The 16,547-nt window shown below is 55.1% G+C and overlaps 3 protein-coding genes across 6 annotated transcripts in view; 2 read left to right on the forward strand and 1 right to left on the reverse strand.

Annotated features, from left to right (window-relative positions):
- XNDC1N (XRCC1 N-terminal domain containing 1, N-terminal like) overlaps window positions 1-673 on the forward strand; it is a 38,607-nt gene extending 37,934 nt beyond the window's left edge. Inside the window, exon 22 of the mRNA XM_037068679.1 lies at window positions 169-673. Coding sequence (XP_036924574.1) covers window positions 169-596 — 428 coding nt within the window. The 3' untranslated portion in view covers window positions 597-673. The remainder of the gene's footprint in view (window positions 1-168) is intronic.
- A 514-nt stretch (window positions 674-1,187) lies between these two features.
- ART5 (ADP-ribosyltransferase 5) lies at window positions 1,188-10,646 on the reverse strand. 4 transcript variants are annotated; one of them, XM_037068652.1, is made up of 6 exons: window positions 4,388-5,517; window positions 3,976-4,110; window positions 2,595-3,020; window positions 2,291-2,423; window positions 1,632-1,664; window positions 1,188-1,541 (listed from the first exon to the last, which is right to left on the reverse strand). In XM_037068652.1, the coding sequence occupies exons 2-6, from the start codon at window positions 4,030-4,032 to the stop codon at window positions 1,414-1,416; spliced, it is 777 nt and encodes a 258-aa protein (XP_036924547.1). In that variant the 5' UTR covers window positions 4,033-4,110; window positions 4,388-5,517; the 3' UTR covers window positions 1,188-1,413. The 4 variants fall into 4 exon arrangements, with proteins under 4 accessions (XP_036924547.1, XP_036924548.1, XP_036924545.1 ...); XM_037068653.1 differs by lacking the exon at window positions 4,388-5,517 and adding an exon at window positions 10,380-10,646 and having other exon boundaries at window positions 2,291-3,020; window positions 3,976-4,037; XM_037068650.1 differs by having other exon boundaries at window positions 2,291-3,020.
- On the forward strand, window positions 10,352-15,997 carry ART1 (ADP-ribosyltransferase 1). Its single transcript, XM_037068649.1, has 4 exons — window positions 10,352-10,459; window positions 10,768-11,527; window positions 12,558-12,599; window positions 15,150-15,997. The coding sequence occupies exons 1-4, from the start codon at window positions 10,397-10,399 to the stop codon at window positions 15,260-15,262; spliced, it is 978 nt and encodes a 325-aa protein (XP_036924544.1). The 5' UTR covers window positions 10,352-10,396; the 3' UTR covers window positions 15,263-15,997.
- The last annotated feature ends 550 nt before the right edge of the window (window positions 15,998-16,547 follow it).

A 16,547-nucleotide genomic window follows, 5' to 3' on the forward strand; every position in this document is an offset into this window, starting at 1 on the left:
ACTCACCCACCCACCCAATCCTCATTCTCATTTCCCCCACGTCTCCCTCGGGAGCCCCAAACGTGAGGGGCCCTGGGGTTCTGTCAGGGGTAGAAGTGTTTCAGGGCAGGTTCATCTTCTGGGGGACCTCCCGTCAACTCTCCCTCCACCCCGCCCACCCTCCCGCAGACCTGGGCAACAGGCTGACAGAGCTGACCAAGACCGTCTCCCGACTGCAAAGTGAGGTCGCTGGGGTGCAGCAGACTCTGGCGGAGGGAGGGACGCGCCGGCCCCCTGAAGGCGCCAGCATCCTCAGCCGCTATATCACCCGAGTGCGCAACAGTTTCCAAAACGTAGGGCCCCCCATCCCCGAGACCCCAGAACTGACAGTGCCAGAGATTGTGGGGGCCCAGACATCTTCAGAAACTGGGCTTCAGGACGCCGGAGGGGCTGGGGCTCCAGGTCCTGGGGAGTCTGGTCCTTCCTCCCCAGCTCATGTGCTAGTGCACAGACAGCAGGACTCAGAGCGGGCTGGGGACCTGCCCGGGGAGGAAGGTTTGGGAACCAAGGAGGGCTCCTGCTGCAGCAGAGGGGTCCCTTCTTTTGTTGCTGAGTAGAGCAGCCTGCCTGGTGAGGGCCATTTTAGGAGGGGCCTGTACTGCTTCTCTCACCTCAATAAAGTTTCTGTTCAGGATGTCAGATGCCTCCAGAGTGCGTGAAAATCTCTGTCCCCTCATGTTTTGAGATTCCCTCCCTCTCCCCCAAAAGGGACCCTTATGGGAGCAGGGCAGAGAGAAACAGCTTGCAATAGGACCCCAAGTATCTTGGGCTTAGGATCCCCCTTTGAGTTTCCTGCAGTCTCCAGGGCAGGGCTCTGGGCCAGGAGGTGGGGGCCAGGTTTCAGCACTAACTCTGTCCTTGAGCAAGTGGCTTTCTCCCTTGGCTTTGCATTCCCCGTCTGACAAATGTGCTTGTCTGACAAATGTGCGGAGGAATCTGTCTGTCCTGTACCTGCCTTCAGGGGGTTATGAGGACCTCTGGCTGTTAAAGCTTTTGGGCTTGCGAGTTGCAGTGTGTGACGGGGTCTGCACGGGGCACCATGTCTAGGAGTGATAAAGCAGTCATTCTTTTAAGTCCCTCAGTCCCTCAAGGCCAGAACAGGGCAGATGGGCCAGTCTCATGGGATAAACCAATCATGAAATTCAATGTCACCACACTCCAACACTGTTTAATCAAACGGTCATCACAGCACTAGCCTTACTTGTCCCAGGGAGTCCCCACCACATAGGGCTTCCTTCACTCTTCCGTGGCCTCAGACTCCCCCACATCCTGGGTGGGGAGATGGTGTCTAGGGCTGGTGTGAAACCGTGTTCTTGCTTCAAGGCTGCTCGAACGGTCCCTTCTTCATATGAAGGTCAGCAGTTTCTAAGACTCCTAAGTGGCAGGCACTGGACTTTCAAGGGCCCAGCTCCTGAGCGCTGGAACCCCACGGGGGCCGCGAGCAGGGCTTTCCAGAAGGGCAGAGAGAAGGCCCTGTTGGAGGGTGAGTCTGGCTGCCCCTGCTGCTAGAAAGAGAGAAAAAAGGAGGTGAGGGGCCCACAGGGCTGGGAGGAGCCAAAGCAGCTGAGGGTGGGGGCAAGGGGGTCACTCACTTGGTGCAGACGCACAGCCCCGCCTCTTCTCCCCTGTAATAAACAGCAAGGTGAGGCCTTCAGGTCAACTGGTCCTCACACCCCACACTCCCCTTCCCAGGAGGCCCTGGCACTGGCCATTCTCCCTTCTCAATCCACCTTTCCCCTTTCCTAAATGCAAACTTCTGACTTCCTTTCCTCCTCCTTGCCCCAGGAAGTCTGCCCAGTTAGCCTATCCATCCCTGCTCGCACCCTGGCCCCAGTCACTGCTGCATCTGCCCCTGCCTGGGCACGTGGGAACAGCTCAGATGTGTCCTGTGGACCCCGGTGAGCCCAGGGTCCCCTGAGATCCCAAGCAGCACTCCTGTCATTTCCCTCTGCTTGCTGATCTCCTGAACAGGGCTCTTTGGCTCTATTAGACTCTATATAGCAGATGAAACTTTTCAAGAACATTTACAGAATCATTTGAAAATATGCACAGATCTGGAAAACACTGATAGGACCTGCCAAGAGCTGACAGGACCTGAGTCAGAACAGTAACTGCAGCTGACCTCTGTCCCTCAACGTCCCCATTAACCGTGTAGGTCTCCCGAAGGCACTGGGGACTGGACAGGGACATCCTGGCTCATTTCATGTCCCCCCGCCCCCCGCCAGTCCTGCTTCCTTCAGGCACAGCTCACCCCCCAGATAGGCGCAGTTAAAGTTGCTGCAGGTCTCATTATAGCTCCAGAGAGTCACCAGGCTCCGGGCTCCATCTTGGGAGAACCTGGTGACCAAGAAGACTTCATGGGGAGGGATCAGCACCTCGCGCTCCTTGGGAAAAACAGACAAGGCCTGGATAGGTGCCCCAAAACAAGTCCTTAGGGAGAAGAAGGTGGCGTTACCAAATCTGTGGGCCACCGCCTCATCCAGGGAGCTGGAGGCAAACTGGCCCAAGCGGATAGCATCCCCCAACCTCTTGGGTTCAAAGCGAAGGGTGCTTACACCTCGGAACACCACCTGCCCAGGTCCCCTAGTGCAGCCCTTGCTCCCCTGAAGCAGCTGCAGGGCTCGGGTCAGGTAGAAATGCAGGGCCTTGAAGGGGAAGTGCCTCATGTAGAACTCCCGGGAGCTGCCGCCTGTCCGCAAGGCCTGGTTCAGCTCCCAGTACAAGGTGTTAGCTGAGTTAGTGTAGACCATGACGGCGATCCCGTGCTGGGGTCTGAAACCAGGGGGCAGGGTGAGCCCTCGCTGCTTCTGCTCCCAGGCCTCCTGGGCTGCCTCCCAGGATTCCCGCAGCAGGGCGTGGCGCGCCATCTCCTCCTTCAGCAGAGCCGCTGCCTTTTTCTCCATTTCCTCTGCGCAGCCCACATAGGCGTCATCAAAGGTGTCTGGAGCCAGGCCCAGGGGCAGGATAGGAACAGCATAGGCCTAATGAGGTAAGGAAGACAGGAGCCACATGGGAAAGATTCAGAGCACTGGACAGGGATCCTGGTGGCAGATCAGTTCAGAAACACAGATTCTCATTTCTATGCTCAAATATCTGGTATATACAATTTGGCAAGGGCTCAAGGGCTTAAATAACACAGGCACTGGAGTCAGGCAGACAAGGGTTCAGATCCTGATTTCATCACCTACTTGCTGTGGGGTCTTGGGCAAGTCTCTTAACTCTTCTGGGCCTCAGGTTCTCCACCTGTACATTGATACTTCCAACCTCACAGGGCTATTGTGAGGAGGGCATAGAGATCTTAACTTTTGTTCACCCTAAAAGGGGTTGTCTTGTCATCAAAGGGGTTCCCACACTCGGTGGGAAGGGGAGCTAGCTGGCTTCCAAGCGCTGTTCTGGCCCTAAGAAGCAGGGTGCAGATTACACTACAATGCACCACCACTGTCCCAATTACCTGACCCTGTCCCATCCTCAGACTCTCCCTCCCAGGCAGGTAGTCCGCCACCACACCACGCCACTGTCATCTCGGAGAGACTCCTGAGTCCTCTCCGGCTTCAGAAGCCCTCAACCCCAAACCTGGGGTGGGGGGTGGGGAGGAGCCCTGGTCTGGGAGGGGCTGTGTGAGGGCCGTACACAGGAGCCCAACCCAGTCTGCCCAGGCTGAGCCTGTGGCGGGAGGGGCACCGGGGATGAGGAGGTCGGTGGCAGTCCCTAAGGAGGGATGATATGAAGGAAGGAGGACCACAGGGCAGTCAGTTGGTAAAGATGGGGGTTCTGGGAGAGGGAATGGGGACTTGGGGCTCCCTGCAGGGAGGAAGGTTGCAAAGGGGAAGAGGATTAAAAGGACCGGGGTCCCAGAGAATAGTCCCTGGGAGAGATTTTTGAGGCCTCTGTCTCCCAACTCCTTCCTTTGTGGCCGGGGATGGTTCCCCCAGTTACCTGCCAGAGGGTGTGAAGGCCAAGGCAGCTGAGGGTGAGCAGCAGAGCAGCCAGCATCCTCCCTGGGGAGACAGGAGGGCGAGGTCCGGGTGCAGGTGGGACCAGTGGCAGCAGTGGATTCCTGGCTTCAGTGGGCTGTGGGGAGAGATCCACATCCCTTCAGTGGTGTGAAGATGATGGTCCAGGGCCCGGGGCTCAGGCATGGGTGGGGCCAAGGGCGGGCCTAAGAGAGTGGGCGGGCCCTGGGTATTACTGTCTCCACCCCCCAGCACAAGCAGAACCCCAGCTCTCCGCTCCCCTGACTTCCGGATGCCCCTAAGCTCAATGCCTACTGCCAGGAGGTCTTTTTGCGGTGGTGCAGGTGACCTGGGCTCCACCTGAGCAGAGGAGGGGGCGTTGGCCTGGCACGTACCTGGAGGTCACGGAGGCCTGAGGCTGAGAACTGGACGGTGTGGTTCTGCCGGCGGGTGTCTGGACGAGCACAGCCTGTTCCCGGAGTCCCGCCGACCAGCAAAGTCCCACATCTAACTATAGCCCCCGCGGCAGTAACCCAACACCTCTCTTCCCCAGCGACAGACACTGCGGTGGAGGGAGTAGGGGTGGCGAGAAAGGGGTTGAGCCGCTGACTCCCCTCCGCAAACTTCAGTTCTTTCTCCAGGACCTTCTTTGGCTCCGAGCAAGTCCAGGGTTAGGGGAGGGAACTGATGAGACCTGGTGTCTCCCTCAGGGGGGCCTGACCTGGCCCCCAGACCACTAGGCCTGGGACCCCAACGAGCGTCTCGCTAGCCAAGAGGTCACCACTGTGTACTTGCTGATTTGCATGCGATTTGCATATGGCCCACTCGTTGGGTCATGCATGGCCCAGCATCTGAGCAGCAGCCACTCCTCCCATCTCTTTGCCCCTTTCCCTGTCAGTAGGGCCTGTCAGTAGGGTTAGGCCAGATGCAGAGCCCTCTGTTCCAGATGCTTACGTCCAGCCCGCCCCCTCCCAGACCCTCCCAGGCCCTCTCTCCCTCGACCTCTCAGATTCGGGTGACCTGGTGTTTATAAACACTGGCCCTTCCCCTCCCTTTCTGTGGGCTTGTCTATAAATAACCTGGCTCTGAGTTTTGGATGCCCATTCAGAGGTAATGGGAGAAGGAATCAGTAAGCAGCTCTGGGAAGAGCTTTCTGGGGGCCTGCGCTTCTGGGGGTGGGACGGGTACTCCCGCAGGGTGGACAGAGGAGTTGGAGGGTACTGAATGTCAAGATTTAAGAGAAGCTGCCCACTTCCTGCTGTGGCTGAGGTAGGCACGGAGCTTGGGTTTACCCCAGGCCTCCAGTCTGGTCTGGCTCATTAGTTTAGCCCCATCCCTGTCCCCCCATTCCTGTCAGACTGCCAGCCAAATAAAAAATTCCCTTCACCTAGGATCCTGCTTTCTCCAAAAGCCTTCCTGCAGACCAAAAAGGAGGATAAACTCTGTGCCTGGGCTTGGGGGAGGGTGGAGAGTGGAAACAGTGGCACCCCCCAAAGCAGGAGTGCCTGCCAGGCAGACAAGTCCTTCTGCCCCTTTCCAAAGAGACTGGCCGCCCCCAGACCCCCCCCTCGCCCCCAGGTAATGAACCGGGAGGGTCTCTGCTGTTCACCGTCACTGTAAAAAGCAGCATCTGCTTACACATGTGTCTGGCCAGCAGGGACTTGGCCTTTGCAGTTGCTGGGACAGGAGATTCTGTCCGGGACAGTAAGGTCCACTGACAGCAGTTCCTGGGGCCAGAGACACCTAAACCATGGCTGTATCTTCTCTCCACCCTCCAGGCTCTGGGGAGTAGTTTCTCCCATCCCAAGACTTGGAAGCCCAAGAAAGGCCCCAAGAGATGGAGTCAAATCTTATCATTGAACAGGGGTCCAGCATGAGGCAGAAAGTCCTTCAAGACTAGATGGCAAATCAGTGCTAGAGCTGGGACCCAGACCCAGCCTTCTTGGTCTGGGAACCTCTCTCGCACCTTTGGTGAGTCTGTGTGCTCACAGGAGGAACGGATGTAAGGAGAGGCCAGCGGTGCTGGATGCAGGGCCTCCATGCCTCAGTCCTCATTCTCTCTGGCTTTAGGGATTCCCTTTTTTGCGGGAAGACCACTGGCCCAGGGCAGTCTGCGCAGAGGCTAGTTCCTGAGCCTAGAGGAGACATCCAGAAATAGATGGGGGAGTGTCACATTTCTGAGCAGCTGTGTGGGGGAGGTACAGTATAAAGGAGGAACCTGACCTCCCCCTCCCCTGGTGGCCATTACAGGAGCCCAACACCAGCTTTCCTGCCCTGGAGAAGCCCTAGGTAAGGGGCACACCGCCCTCCACCCCGGCACTGGGCAGGGAAGATTTTTAAGGGGGAATCTGGGGTATTAGTGGTAGAGTTTTATGAATCACTAGGACAAGTTTTAGGGATTCTTTTATCTTCATCTGTTCCTCATATTTCGGGAGGCTGAAAGTCCAAGGTCAGGGTGCTAGCATGGTTGCATGAAGGCTCCCTCCCTGAATCTCAGGGGTAGCTTCTCACTGTGCTCACATGGTGGAAGGGGGCTGGGGGGGGGTTTCTTTTATTAGAACACTAATCCCATTCAAGTAGGCCTCACCCTCAGGAATTAATCACCTCCCCAAGGTCCCACCTTCTGATACCATCACACAGACATTAGGATTCCAACACATGCATTTTGAGGACACAGACATTCAGACCACAGTGCCTTTGACAGAGACGTTCGGGGCCACTGGGAAGTCTGGAGATTCCGGGGGAAACATTGGAAGCCACATCCCCAGAAAGGAATGTTCCATGAGGGCCCGAGCAAGGGGAACTGACAAGAAGTGTCCACAGCAGATGAGGATGGAAGGGCAGCTGGGTGTGTAAAGGGGCTGCTTGGTGCCTCCACTCCCTCAGCTCCCAGGCTTCCCCCAGTCCTCTGGTCCCCACCCCGTTTCCTCCCCCAAACTGGTCACCAGAGTCATCGATCCACCTGCTCACAGGATCGACATTGTTAGTTGTACCCAGAAAGGCTCTCAGATTCTCAGCAAACATTCTGGGAGGCCTCACCTGGGCTGAACTCTGGGGACACAGAATACGTCATAGCTGGTTCCTGCCCTCAAGGAATTCACAAGCCAGGAGCGGGGAGACAGATACGTAAGGGCAGCACAGTGCAATCAGGACAGTGAGAGAAAAGCACAGGATCCAGAGGAGTAAGGGGGCTTCCTGGAGGAGGTGACCCCTGAGCTAAGCCTGGAAGAGTGAACAGCAAAAGAAGGGTACCCCCAGCAGATGGCAATGTGTGCAGAGCCACAGGGAGGGAAACAGTGAAGGCGTGCCTGGAACTTTGTTCTGTGCTATAGAAGACAAGCTGGGGTAGTAGGGCAAGAGGCTGAAAAGGTCCCGGAGGAGTGGGTCACAGAGGGCCTCAATTGCCAGAGGAGGTTGGATTCTGTCCTGAGAGACTCTGATTGGCCCTGCTTAGGTCATGTGTCCATCCCCGAGCCAAACACAATAGCCAGGATAGTTGAGTACCAGTTAGGGCTCACATGTTCCCCGCCATGGGGGTAAGCCCCACCTGAACTGGTGGGCTGGGTTCTCCACCAGAAATAGAGGGTCTACTATGGAGCTCAAGCTTTTGGGTGGATTCCGAGAGACCACAGACAAGAGTTCAAGTCGATTTTGCTGCCACATACCCTGCCCATTAGCATTCCATCCTGGAATTGGGGAGCCATGTCTCTTGCTGTATACACCACCACGTATACACCACCTTGCTGTATACACCACCACGTATACACCACCTTGCTGTATACACCACCACGTATACACCTGTATACACCACCATGTATACACCACCTTGCTGTATACACCACCACGTATACACCACCTTGCTGTATACACCGCCACGTATACACCTGTATACACCACCACGTATACACCACCTTGCTGTATACACCGCCACGTATACACCTGTATACACCACCACGAAGCTGTTTTCAATTCCTTTTACTTTGTGCCTCGTCTGGTCAGCCCTTCCTTTAAACCCCACTCCTGGTACAAATTTGTTTCTGTTTGGCTCTTTTGGTTCTTTTTATAACATGAATCACATGCTACTTGAAATTACTCACTCCAGCTCCATCTCCACTTCAGAAGAACTTAAAGAGGCAGGGGTGAGGGGTTTGCTGTTGCTGCTGTTCATAATTTTAGCCTCAGTGCCTGATGTATTATTACAGAGGCTCAGATTTTTTTTTGTTCAGGGAGAGGAGGTAACAGATTCAGTTTGGGTCAGACAAATTGAATTTGATAAAAACTGCCGCTGACGCCATTGCCCACAGAAACTCATGCCTCAATTTAAATTGTACATTGGCAATACATAGGGTCTTAGATTTGGAGACTCATAAAATTATAGACACAGAGAATCCCAGTGTCTTCGAGTCACTGATTTATCAAAACTTAGGCCGTCCCCCCAAGAGCCAGAGGGGACGATGAAGTAGGGATGCTTAACCTGAGTGAGACGGGGCAGAGGAATGACTACCTGAAATTAATGTAACATTTTGGTGAAGGTGCAGAGACCTATTTTCTGAGGACAGGTTTCAGCTTTCATGAGATTCTCAAAAATAAAGAACCACCGACTGTATTACTATTTGCGCAGAAGAAGGAAAGCAGAAAAGCCTGTGAATCTGCTTGTGTGTCCGCAAGGACGGACGAAAGACGGCACACGGGTCGCGCCTGGGAGACGAGGTTGGGACTGGGGAGTGAGTGAGGGACACGTGTGCCACCGTGTGCCTTTCGGACTGTTGACACGTTGAGCAATAAAGATGTGCTACCTTTAATAAAATTAAGTTAGACCTTTAAAACATTAAAAATTAAAGTTATGACGGAGTTAAGTGAAACTTGGAGATTCATTATATCCAGCACTGGCAAAGACGTGGAGGAGAGGACACTGTCAGCCACTGTTGGCGGTGGGGGGTGGGCAGACCGTGCCTGTCCGAGTAAACACTGTCCATGGACTTTGAAAATCATCACGCTTCTTGATACCTTTCCTGTGAAACATGCGCACAAGTAGACAAGTATTTATATACATGGATGTTCGTGTAGTATTATATGTAATATAAAAATTGGGGGGAATGTGCATCCATTAATAAGGCAGTGAGTAAATCACGGCTTTACTGTACCCCCAAACACCATGATGCCATTATAATGAACAAGGCAGATATGTGTGTACAACGCGGAAGAAGTCCGGGACATATTTGTACGGTTCTAGAATGTATGTGTAAGGATGTTCCAGTTTTATTTTTGAACAAAATAACAAAAACGGGCTGTTTGGCAGAGGACTATGTTTTTATATGTAATTACAGTAAATGTATGTATAAAACTATGTAAGTATGTTTACAGTTACATTATTTGAGCATAGGAAAGGGTCCTGACGGGTACCTTTATCTCAGGTCACCCCCCGACACACACACACACACTGGCAGGCACGGGTGAGAGAGAGAAGGGGAACACAGAGGGAGAGAAAGCAGAAAGGGAACTTAGATTTTGTGTCTCCCTTGCCCATTTTTCCCCACAACAAGCACGCATTACTTTGCAATAAAATAAACTGGAGAGAAGCAGCAACACTGGCTTAGAAACTGTTCCAATTCTGACCCAAAGCTGAGACGCCTTACTCTTGGTGCCACTTCCGGCCCCCAGGGCCCACCGGCAGGGTGCAGGAGGCTGCGGTTCCCTCCAGCTTTCCTAGGGGAGGCCGCTACCCTCTGTCCTCCCCGCTTGGCGATCTACATCTGTCTCTGCCCTAGAAGCAGCTGAGGGTTCGGGGAAGAGGGCTCGGCTCTCAGCAGGACTGGAGGGAGAAGCGAAGCCCTCTGGCTCCTCAAGGCCCCGGTTAAGCCTGTCTCGGGAGTCCTGCTGGGGCTCCAGCCGCCAACCACCCCGATCTGCCCTGTTTCAGCCTTACGTCCCCAGGTGAACCCGAGGCCCCTCGCCCATGGCAGCTCCTTCATGACTGGCTCCAGTCTTTCTGGCACTCCCACACTGCAAGTTCTGCCACACCAGACAAAATGTTTCTTACTCTTTGCATCCTGAGAGTTCCTGCCTCCAATACCTTCACTCTTCTCCTTCCTGCCACCTCAAACTCCTTTCCGCACCCTAAACTTTTCTCTTCCTCTTTCCACTGATCCTTATTCTCCTATTCATCTTGCAAGTCCCTGTTCACATGTCACCTCCTCCAGGAAGTCTCCCATGTTGCTTGCAGCAAGAAGGGTCCTCTCCTGAGCCTCCATTTCTATGTTGTGACCCTGTGCCTGGCACTGGGAGTAGCAGAGACTAGGTGTCAATGAGTGTTTAGTGAACTGTATAGGTTAACATTCCCATTTTCCAGATAAGGAAACTGAGACCCCAAAAGAGACAATAATTTACCCAAGGTCACCTCCAACATGCAGACTCCTGTTGTGATGCCTCTGCTGCTTGTGTCCATGGGCCTCATGGAAGCACTTCAGGTATGGTCACCCTCTGCCATCCCCGTGCCAGCAGGCAGCTGAGCTGTCAGCTTCTTCTGAATTCTGGAAAGAAGAGCAGATGGAAGAGAAAATGCCTGATGCTTCCCTTGGGGCTCACTCAGCCCAAGGGGACAGCCCCAAACCCCAGTCTCAGGGAGTTTGCAGTTAGGAGTTCCCAGCCCCGCTTCCCCTCCAGGTGTGCTTGGGGCCCTCATAGTGTTTTCCTCTGCTCAGCGGCGGGAAAGCTGGGTAGGCTCCCTTACTCCTAGGACCCGTCCTCTCGGTCCTTGCTGCTCCCTCTCCCTCAGGCCCAGAGCCACCCCATCACACGACGAGAACTCTTCTCTCAAGAAAGGCCCCTGGACATGGCCCCGACCTCCTTTGATGACCAATATGCTGGCTGTGCAGCAGCCATGACCGCTGCTCTCCCCGAGCTCAACCGCACCGAGTTCCAGGCCAACAAAGTGTACGCTGACGGCTGGGTGCTGGGGAGCGGCCGATGGCAGGAGCGCCAAGCCTGGGGACCCCGGCCCCCACCCCCACCCCCCGGCTTCCGTGATGAGCATGGGGTGGCCCTCCTGGCCTACACAGCCAACAGCCCCCTGTTCAAGGAGTTCAATGCGGCCCTGCGTGAGGTGGGCCGCACCCGAGCCCACTACCTCCAACACTTCTCCTTCAAGACGTTCCACTTCCTGCTGACGGAGGCTCTGCAGCTTCTGGGCAGGGCCCGGCGCTCCCCCCGCTGTCACCAGGTGTTTCGAGGGGTTCAAGGCCTGCGCTTCCGGCCAGCAGGGCCGGGGGCCACTGTCCGGCTCGGGGGCTTTGCCTCAGCATCTCTGCAGAATGCCACTGCCCAGAATTTTGGGAAGGAAACCTTCTTTGGCATCTGGACCTGTCTCGGGGTCCCTATCAGGGGCTATTCCTTCTTCCCTGAGGAGGAGGAGGTGCTGATCCCTCCCTTTGAGACCTTCCAGGTGATCAACACCAGCAGACCAGCCCAGGGCCCCACCCGCATCTACCTCCGGTCCCTGGGTGAGCATAGCACGTACAACTGCGAGTATATCAAAGGTGAGAGGGGCACGTGGGTGAGCACCTGAGCAGAGGGGAGGAAGCCCGCCCTAATTTGAGGGGATACAAACAGAAGCATTAAAAACAAACCAACAGTGAGGGGGCACAGTCCTGTCCCCGACCCCCTCCCTTCCATCTGAGGGGAGGTAAACGTCTGCGGTAGGAAGCTTCTTGTCCCTGGCAGTGCCTGAGCCAGAGCTGGCCGCCTGCCTGCCGGGGGGGCCGATGAGGGTTTCCTGACCAAGGCAGGGGTCTCTGGCCATTTGAGGGCCAAACAGACCAGGTCAGGCTTTTCTCCTCGTTGAAGCTGGAAGGGAATGCATTTCTAGCTGCAGTACTGGCACACAGATTGCGGTGGCCAGAAATGACAAGAACCCCAACTGCAGTCTCCAAGAGGACAGTGTTTATTTTGAACAGAAATCCCGGGCTGTCGTGCGTGCTGGTGGGGGTGGGCAGACCTCAGGTGGGTGCTGTGCCCCTAAGTTCCAGTTCAGGCTGTGGTGGGTCTCGGATACTCTTCCTGTCCATCCCCCAGGTCCAGTCGAAGGAACTGCCTGGGTGGGCCCAGGTTCCTGATCTGTCAGGGCTGCAAGGCCCAGTTTTCACAGTTAGGGACAGACTGTTTGCTGGAACTGTGGACCACATCTAATAAGCAGCAATGCCCCATGTGGCTTCAGTTCCCACCTTGGGCAGCATCATGAGCATGCATGAGTTGACAGAAAGTGGGGAAGACATGCAAACAACATAAACCAGCCTGCCCTCAGCTGGGGCAGGCTGGGCGAGGCAGAGGCAGGTGTGGCAGGGAGGCGAGGGGAGCAGGTGGACCTGGACAGGCCCAGGTTCTGAAGGCTGGCTCCCTCTGGCCCTGCTGCTCAGCTATCAAGTCAAACCTAGGCAAGGGAGGTCTCACGGGAGGAAGCAGAACTGGAGGAGAAAGTACCAGCTTTCCTAGAGCAAGTCGGGGAGGGCCCGCAGCTTTCCATGCTGAGCGCCATTACGCCTTTGATTCTTTTCTGTTTCTTCCCTGCAGACAAGCAGTGCAAATCCAGGCCCTGCCGTCTGGAAAACTCGGGTAAGGGCTGCAGGCCTCTGGGGCAGGGGCTCCCCTGGGGATGGGCAGGCTGCCCTGGGGTTGGACCCCTCACCTGGATGTCCCCCTTATAAGGGAAACGACCCTCTTTTCATTAAAAATAAAAGAGTAAACCGTCTAAAGCAGAGCCCTGTGGGGACAGCTAAGCTCTCGCAGAGGTGGGGTTTACAGGCACGGGGCAGTGTTCGGGCTGCCCTTCGTGAGGCTGCCCCTCCCTCACAGGAGACGGCCATCAGGCCCCAGAGAGGTCGGGTTGCACAGAGGTGATGCAGGGGCGGGCTGGTCCCACAAAGTCCTCCCCAGGCCTTCTCCTCCTTCACCTGCACAGCGCTCTGTCCCTGTTCCTGACCTCGGCACTCCCTCAGACCACCTTCCAAGGTGAAGGCCAGATCTCAAGTACTACAGACCTGGGCTCTAGTTCAGGCTCTGACCTAACTCTCTGTGAGTAATTATTCCCTCTCTGGGCCTCAGTTTCTCTGTCTGTATAGTGAGCGGATTGGACTAGACGATCCCCAGGTCACTTGCAGCCGTGGTCTCTCTTCCCTCCAACACCTGCTGTGCCAGAGCCTGCCTGGGCCACCGCTTCTCAAACTGGGAACAGGCTTTTCCAGGGAAACCTACCAGAACAGTCCATTCCCAGGGAAGGCACTGCAGCTGCCATTCCTCCCTCTGGGCTCTGCGAACAGTGGACAGGGAGGAGCCCCAGCCTCCACTGTGTTCTCACCATTCCCCACGACACAGTATCACTCACAGAGTTCTGGGCACACCATGCCAAGCATCCCCACCACAGCCTGGCGGTGTGGGTCTGTCATCTCCCCAGCTGTACAGATGAGGGACCTGAGGCACAGAGGGGTGAGGCAACCAGCCCGACAGCACACAGCTAGTAAGGGCTGGGGGCCAGACAGCCTGACCCGAAGCTCCAGGGTCCCCCCAGGCTGGCCCCCACCTCCCCGGATGCCATCTCATTTCATCCCCTGCTGCCCAATAATCTATTGGAAGGGGGCAGAGCAGGGAGCATTACCCTCATTGTATAATAAGGGGAGACCCAGAGATGGAAGTGACTTTCCCCAGAGGACAGAATGAGTCCGTGGCAGAGCCAGGGCCAGAAGCCAGTCTCCAGCTTCCAACCTGCTTCTTTGAGTTTTGATGAAATTTCATGCACTAGAAAAGTTTAAGATCTCCCCACCCCTGGCCCACCAGAATCTCTCCCACCAGGGTTTGGGCAGGGGAACCAGGACCCCGTCATCTGTCTGCGCATGCTCCTTCCCACCCTGTGTGTCTGAAGGCCTCGTGTGTGCCCACAGGAGGCCGGGGCTGGACCTGATAACCTCTGCTGTCTACCGGCTCTTCATCTCTGTTCACCTTTCTCCCTACATTCCTTTTTTCAAAATTCCATGTATTGGGGTGACATAGGTTAGTAAGATTGTATGGGTTTCAAGTGTACATTTCTATGATACAGGATCTGTATATTGCATTGTGTGCCCACAGGCCCAAATCCAATCACCTTCGTCACCATGTATTTGGCCCCCTGTGCCCTCCACTACTGCCCCGCCCCTTCTGGCTGGTAACCACCATGCCATTGTCTGTGTCTGTGAGGGGTTTTGTTGTTTATTTGTTTTTCTTCATTTGTTACTCTCAGTTTTATGCCCCCATACAAATGAAATCATGGTTCTTAGCTTTTTCTGACTGGTTCACTAGGCAGGATAATTTCAAGGTCCATCCCCATTGTTAAAAACGGCAGCGTTTCATCCTTTTCATGCCGGGCGTTGTTCCACCGTGCCTGCGTGCCCCATCTTCTCTATCCAACGCTTCATGGAAGGACACTTCGGCTGTCTCCACGTCCTGGCTGCCCTGACTAATGCTTCAGTGAACAGAGGGGTGCATACATCTTTGCAAATAAATATCTTCAAATTTGGGGGGTAGATACCCAGAAGAGGGGTTGCTGGGTCATGTGGTAACTTGACCACATTTTGGTCTTCATTTGATCTTCATATGAAAATAACTTGATCTTCATTTTCTGAGGAGCCACCATACTGGTTTTGATAGCAACCCCTACAGCAGTTTCCACTCCCACCAGCAGTGAAGGAGGGTCCGTTTTTCCCCACAGCCTCTCCAGTGCTTGTTATTACCTGTCTTGTCGATCGCATCCCTTCTCACAGGAGTGAGGTGGTGTCTCGTTGTGGTTTTGATGTGCATTTCCCTAAAAGCTAGTGAAGTTGAACATCTTCTCATATATTGTTGGCCATCTGTCTGTATTCTTGGGAGAGGTGTCTCTTCAAGTCCTCTACCCATTTTTTAAGTGGACTGGTTGTTTGTTTGCTGTTGAGTTGTATGAGTTCTTTATACATTTTGGATATTCACCCCTTGCTGAGCTGCTGTGTGCAAATATCTTCTCCCAGCCTCCCTACACCGTTGCTCTTCGTCGGCCTGCAATCGCGAGCTTCCAGCTCGCTCCGCTCGTTTCCCTTTGACCTGTCTCTGTGCACCTCCCTTCACCCCTCAGTCTCTCTCTCTGCCTCTGTTTCCCTGCAGCCATGGGTCGGGCCCCCCTTTCCACAGCCTGGTGCCTTGCACTGCTGCTGTGGCTCCTTGTCGGGGGAGCCTTCCCAGAGAGCCCAGGCCTCCTCTGGCCCGTCAGACTCTGAACAGCCCTGCCTGCCGCCTCTGCTCAACACGAGATGTCAGCCATGTGTGTGCTTTCGGTGCAGCCACGATCCATGGAAACGCCGCCTACAGGGAACTCTGGGACCTTCTCTGGCAGCTGCCAGGCCTGGTGGTGGAGGAAAAGAATTCTGGGCCTGAACTCTATCCAGTGTTCTAGGAGTGAGGTATTGAGGAGAGGTAGGGGGACTCCAGGACGGCCAACAACTCACTTGGAGATAGAAGATCAAACTTGCTTGGGGGTGGGGGTGCTTGGGGAGGAAAGCACTTGGCCAAGGTACTTGCTGGTGTCACTCAAATGCCTCACATGTGCAACTGGCAAGCTCCTATTAACTCCTCCCGGAAGCTTTCTCTGGCCTCTCTGACCCTGCTGGGTTGGGTGCCACCTCTGTGCCCCCACAGGTCCCTGGGGCTTCTCTACGCCCCATATCCATGCCTGTTGCCCATGTCCTGCTGTGAGGTTCCTGAGGGCAGGAGCCGGGGCTGGGGCAAAGAGGTGGTGCTGGGGAAAGCGTGAAAGTCAGGAAGAAACACATACCCTGTGAACAGCTGGTCCCGTGCTGCCCCTCCCTCGGACACTTTCAAGTTCTCTGAGTCTCACTGTGTGGGAACGAGGTGACCGAAGCAAACCCCAGAGGGAAGAGAGCAGGAGATAGAGCAGAGTTGAAGGTCCCCTCCGGGGTCTTGGTCGAATCCATCATTTTCTTGTGAGCAAAGATGTAATTCCTGTTCTAATCCATGACTCCTAAGGTTCCCGTTTCTAGAGAGATAAACCTGGATCCCCATCTCCCACCCCCGAAGGTAAGACAGGACATTGAGAAAGTGCCAGGCACACACTTACTTAATGATTGAGCTGGGGCTTTGGGGCCAGATCCTTGTGTGACCTCCTGCTCTGGAAACTAGATCATGAATCTGAATCCCCAAGTCCCCGTCCCTGAGCCTGAGGCAGGGACGGCAAGACCAAGTGCCCATAACAGCAGCCACTGAGGAAGGCAGACCAGGCAGGACATGTGGCAGTTCTGTGTTCTCCCTGCTGGAAGCTCTAACACTCATCACGGAAGTTCAGTTGTCCCCCAGGGCTGCACTTTGAATCAGGGGAGCAGCAAGCTCTATATTTTCCTTAGAGATCAGGATACACAGACAACAAGTGCTCCCTCGCGGTCTGCAAAGTCAGTGGAGCTGATGCTGGGAAAGGGTGTCCTAGGCTCGTAGGCACAGTGGGGAGAGACCGGGTGGGCCATCTGAGGACCACCAACCACCGGCCTTTCC

This window comes from Sturnira hondurensis, unplaced genomic scaffold (assembly GCF_014824575.4).
Source record: "Sturnira hondurensis isolate 20B ecotype Veracruz unplaced genomic scaffold, ASM1482457v3 Scaffold0017746, whole genome shotgun sequence".
Classification (NCBI taxonomy): domain Eukaryota; kingdom Metazoa; phylum Chordata; class Mammalia; order Chiroptera; family Phyllostomidae; genus Sturnira; species Sturnira hondurensis.